At 33.5% G+C, this 6,000-nt stretch overlaps 1 protein-coding gene across 4 annotated transcripts in view; it reads right to left on the bottom strand.

Moving 5' to 3' along the window:
* Nucleotides 1-4,954: 4,954 nt before the first annotated feature.
* baiap2b (BAR/IMD domain containing adaptor protein 2b) overlaps nucleotides 4,955-6,000 on the bottom strand; it is an 87,154-nt gene continuing 86,108 nt past the window's right edge. For all 4 annotated transcript variants that reach the window (XM_037754163.1, XM_037754164.1, XM_037754165.1 and 1 more), the window contains one exon: nucleotides 4,955-5,325. In XM_037754163.1, the coding sequence (XP_037610091.1) occupies nucleotides 5,175-5,325 (151 nt within the window). In that variant the 3' untranslated portion in view covers nucleotides 4,955-5,174. The remainder of the gene's footprint in view (nucleotides 5,326-6,000) is intronic.

The following is a 6,000-nucleotide window of genomic DNA, read 5'->3' as shown; positions in this document are numbered from 1 at the left end:
GGACAGATGGAGTCGGTGTTGAGTTTTATTTGTCTGATCAGCTGGTTGAATCGAGGGCTGACGTCATGATCATGAAAATGTTCCAGCGCTTTGCTTTCTGTGTGTGTAAATGTACGGAAGTGAGATGGAAGGTCGGGGTCGACGGTTTGGCTGCTGTTTCGGCTCAAAGAATCGGGACGCCACCTTCCCAAACGCCCCCGCGATCGACATGTAGTGTCTTCGAAGTATTTGTTTGCCGTCCAAGGCGTTAATATCCTGTAACAGTTTAGCATAGAACCATCTACTGTAGACAGCTGTCCGTAATATTTTTGTATCTCCACACAAAAATACTTTAAAGAGTATTGATGTACTGCAGGAGGGAAGGTCAAAACAAAATGTGTCTCATGTTTTATTGTTGCCAAAGAGATGTTGTGTTGTGGTTCAGGGGCAACAGTCGCTGTTGTTTTTAACCCCAGAATGGAGACGGAGAGGAGGAACGTTACAGGAGCTTTGGGCTTGGTCTTGGTTTGCGATACTGTCAGTAACACTCACTGGCCCGGTCACATCATTACTTTCTGTACCTTCTATCAAATATAAATAAAGTCTGTTTTACACATCTTAAGATATCTTTTGACTGTTTATTAATTAAAAAAAAAAAAAAAAAGATCTGTGGAAGTTCTGTGTTCACACAAGAGAGTTCACACTGGCATCGTTGTTTTATTTGGTATAATTCTGTCTCTTAAATCATTTATATAAGGAGATTTAAAGGTCCCATATTGTAAAAACTGCCTCCTTCTCATCCCTGCTTTAACCTTTAACCTGTCTCCTCCCACTAATCAGCGCTGGTCAGGTGTCTCTCAGGTGGTGAGGAGGAGGCGTGGTCCAGGAACAAAGAGACAGAGAATTGTTTGTGAGGAGAGACGGAGGAGTTCAGGTTGCAGCTTTCTGGGGAAAATAACCAGATTTAGCTCCTTTTTATGGTTTTACCTGGACCGGCTGAAGACAGCAGAGAAACCAGCGTGAACTGAGGACGATAAAGACTAAGCAGCAAACAAAACCAAACCAAACCAAACCATGACCCAACCCCACATTCGGTGAGTTTGATTACTTTTTGGAGTTTTACTTATTTTTTTTAAATGCATGGCTTTGTTTTGGGTTGGATAAATGTGAACAATCTCGTGGACATTCCTCCAGTTAATATTTTAATTTTAATTTTGTTCTACTATATTCTCTATTTTTGTGGCATACTATACTGTGACATGTATGATTTTTTTTATGGCATACTATACTATGACTTTTTTATGACATTTTTCAACATACCACTCTGACTTTCACCATTTTTTTGATATGTTATACTATGACTTTATTTGCGGGGTTTTTTTTACACATTAGACTAAGACCTTTTTTCGACATACTATGACTTTTATAGCTTTTTTTCAACATGCTATAGTTTGACTTTTTTTAATGAGACTATGGGCCCTATTTCAACCATCTACAGCTCATGGTCTAAAGTGTATTTAGGGCGTGTCCAACTCCACATTTGCTGGTTAAAAGGCGCATAATCTGAGCGCCAAGTGTTAGCAGAGTGGAATTATGCATCATGTGTACCCAGTGAAAAGTCATAATATAGCATGTCGAAAAAGTTTTATGAAAAAAAGTCACAGTATAGTATGTTGAAAAATTCATTTAAAAAAAAGTCATAGTATAGTATGTCGAAAAGTTTCATTAAAAAAATCATAGTATAGTATGTCGAAAAGTTTTATGAAAAAAAGTCATAGTATAGTTAAGTATGTGGAAAAAGTCATACAAAAGTATAATAATAATAAATTCAACTTATATAGCGCTTTTCAAGGACTCAAAGACGCTTAAAGTATACTATACTATATGGGTATACAATGTAAACAGAGAGGTAAAAGAGGAAGGATATTGCTGGTGCTCTGAACTCCTTCCTGATCACTTATACGTTACGCAGGTCATCAAATAAGTCACGGCAAGAATTTATGACTACGATCACCTGATCTGACAGAACTATCATGTATTCTGATATATACAAGACACACAGCACAATGTGGGTAAATACTTGATTCTTTATTCTCAAAATGAAATCTAAAAACAGACACTGTGTTTGCCATCAAATCACATGATACAGGTTTGACTGTCAGTCATGTTTGTATTGTATTAGTCTTCATTAACATATCACTTAGAGTTCCACTGATACAGGTTTTACCAGTTTCAATACCAGTTTTTGGTTAATAGACTTACATCCTTCAAACCATAGATGTCAGTACAGTCATGTTGTTCCTACATGCAAGATTTAAGGTGCAGTTGCTCTTTACAATATACAGTAAATACACTGATTATCATGAGGTGAATAGCCTTTCACATTTAGAAAATTTAAACTGAGGCATACTTTGCTGGAACTATGTACCGTCTGCAAAGCAAGTTGCAAATCTTAGAAGTTTTTTTATATGAAGCCCATTTTTCAAACATTCAAATTTCGCTTCAAATCAGTTTTAAAATCAGTGTATATTTTTAAAATGTACTTTCAACCTCTCAAACCTTAGTCTACATTTTATGAATTGCAAAGGAGAATTCATATAAAAAAATATTTATATATATATATTTAAAGTTTTTTATATATTAAACATTGGTTTATATATAAAAAAACATTCTTTTTATATATATATATATACACATATATATATATGTGTATATATATATATATATATATATATATATATAAAGTTTTTTAAATATTAAACATTGTTTTATATATCAAAAACATTCTTTATATATATATATATATATATATATATATATATATATATATAAAACATTTTTTATATATATATGAAAACATTTTCTTTATATATATATATATATATATAAAACATTTTTTTTATATATATATATATATAAAACTTTTATATATATATAGACATATATAAACATTTTTTTAATATATATATATATAAAAAATTTTTATATATTAAACATTTTTTTATGTATAAAAAGACATTCTATATATATATATATATAAAACATTTTATATATATGTATATATATATATTTTCTTTTAGATATATAAAAACATTTTATATATATATATAAAACTTTGTTTATATATATATATATATAAAAACATTTGTTTACATATAAATATATATATAAAACATTTTTTTATATATATACATAAAACATTTTTATATATGTATAAATTCAACTTTTAACGAAAGGCCAATATCAGTGTAACTAATAACAACCTGTATCAGTGTAATCCTGATTGCTCGTCTCACTACATCAAAGTTATCTTAAACGTGACAATATGCAATCACAAAGTTTTTCTCCTGCTGATTGTATTATTTAATTTCTCTGTTGAAAATGTTGCTTTAAGATCAAACAAACTGCTTTTACACAATATTAATCAAACATCAAATCAGTGTAATCTGAGAACCAGTACATTATTATTACTGTAGGTACAAACACCTGCAGAGCTGCTTATAACTAATATTACAGAATATAGGATTATATAATTAGTTGATTAACAGTACTAGGAGTAGTGTGCTTATCAGTTTTCACTCAGCTCAAATGTATTCCACTGATGCTGTTGATTTTTCTGGCTGTTCTATTTTCTCTGGTATGTTTCATTACATTTGTTTTTCTCCGTCATCGGCTGAAACATCTGGCTTGTTAGATTATCCAGACAAATAACCCACTCTTCTGTTTTCCAGGTGTCCGACGCAGCACCAACACAAGTTTCCCTGTGAGGAGGCAGTGTTATTAACAGGTGAGACTAAACGGTGAAACACCTGACGAGATGTATAGCTCAGCAACATTAAAGCCCTTTTGTTGACAAGGCAGCGAGAGAAGCTGTGTTTTAAAAGCACAGAGATGTCGTCAGGCGACTTTTCAGACCGTCAGTCTTTAAAATGTACGAGGCAATAATTCAGGCTAACATATATTCTTATATCACACCATATACTCCTTGTTATGGAGGACGGAACCTGCCAAAATCAAAAATAAATGAATGACTCGATAAATAATCGTCATTAAATGTAGCACAAATGGGATAGAAAATAAATGTAGCCATTAATTAATTGATTAAATGTGACATAATTGTCTTTATTTATTTATCTTTGTATTAATTCCCTTATTTATTTACTCTTCTGTTTAATTTTCCCTTTTATTTATTTATTATTTTGTATGTATATATGTATTTGTTTTTATTTATTTTTTATTTTTGCACTTATTTTTTATTTTATATTTATTTTTAAAAGTATGTATTTATTTATGCGCAATTTTCCCTTTGCATTTAACCCCCTTATTTATGTCCCCAAACTTAGTTATTTCTGTATTCTTATGCCTCATTATGCAAATGAGGGGGCCGTCGCTCAACGTAAATAAAAAATAAATGCAAAAATAAATAAATAAATTGAAAAATTTATAAAAAATAAATGCATAAAAGGGAAAATTAAACAGAAGAGTAAATAAATAAGGGAATTAATACAGAGTACAAGTACAAATAAAAAACATTCATGTCACATTTTATCAATTAATTGATGACTACATTTATTTTTAATATTATTTTAGCTACATTTAATTACATATTTATTTATTTTTGGTTTTGGCAGGTTCAGTCCTCCATACCTTGTATGTTTAGAAAGTGAAAAAGTGAAACCCTGCTGCTGTCCATCACTATCACCCATAAATGTGAGCTCACGCCTTCACAGAAACACAACTCAGAGGAAAACAATCAAGAGTGATTTTTTTTTTTTTTTTAAAGTTATTTTTTTGGGGGCATTTTTCCATTTTTATGACAGGACAGTGGATAGAGTCTTGAAAGGGGGGAGAGAGAGAGTGGATGCGGAAAGGGCCACAGGCCGGATTTGAACCCGGGCCGCCGCGGTCAGGACCAAGCCTTAATACATGGACGCCCGCTCTACCAACTGAGCTAACCCAGGCGCCCAAGAGTGATTTTTAAAATGATTCTGGCTTCCAATGTGCTTTCCATGCTAGAAGATCAAATATAAATCAATTCTAGCTGTTATTTATATTAAATTACCTCTCTCAACTAATATAGAGATTATTGTAAATGTGAATTGTTTTCATTTGCTGGTCATATTATGATATAGTAGCACTACTGTAATACTGTGGTTGAATCGGAGCTGTGTGTCATTGTGTAGCGGTGATCCAGATCAGTACTCCCCCGGCGGAGTCGAGGCCTTCTCCACGGAGTCATAGTGAGCTTCGTCAGGCAGGTCGTCCTCCACTTCATCCTCCTCATCAGAGAGGGGCGGTTTGGCCGGGGCCTCCACGACCGGCCCGGTGGGTGGAAGAGAGAAAAGACTAGGAAGAGAGAAAATACAGTGGAAAAAAACCGATAAATATTATGCAAATCATGGATAATGCAACGGTCGGTGAGCACAGGATGAAACAGCTCTTTTTCAGCAACAGTGCAGTTGAAATGAAGTAAATAAAAGTCTCATGCAAAAAAAAAAAAGAGAGAAAGGAAGAGGGAAAGTTGAGCACGATGCTGAAACATGCAACTCGTTTTCTGAATTGAACTTTATGCCCCACAGGTCGGCATGCAGTCACATCACATCACATGATGGAAATAAACCCCAAAAAGCTGCTCCACGACACCCAAAGACGACGTGACAGTGAAGCAGTTCTGTGTGATGATGGAAAAGAGGAAGCGGTTACATGAAGACCCCGCAGACCCGAGGTCAGTCACTTACGATTTCACGGTTTTGGTCAGTCAAAAGCGGGCGTAATCAGGCCCTGTACTGAAAGAGACAGTCCCCATGCGTCAATAATCAGGATCTCCTCAAATACCAAGTGAAAACTTCTAACATAATACAGGGAAATGTATAGTTACTGTATACAGTGTGTTCTAACATAGCTTTACAGTAAACAGTATAGATATTTAACTACTATTAACACACGTTGTCATCAATATTAAAGGAGCAATATGTAGGATTTATGATTTCAACAAATGAGACCATGAGTGACAACTGGGAG

The sequence above is a fragment of the Sebastes umbrosus genome, chromosome 20 (assembly GCF_015220745.1).
Source record: "Sebastes umbrosus isolate fSebUmb1 chromosome 20, fSebUmb1.pri, whole genome shotgun sequence".
NCBI lineage: Eukaryota > Metazoa > Chordata > Actinopteri > Perciformes > Sebastidae > Sebastes > Sebastes umbrosus.
This window is presented reverse-complemented; position numbering and strand designations above follow the sequence as displayed.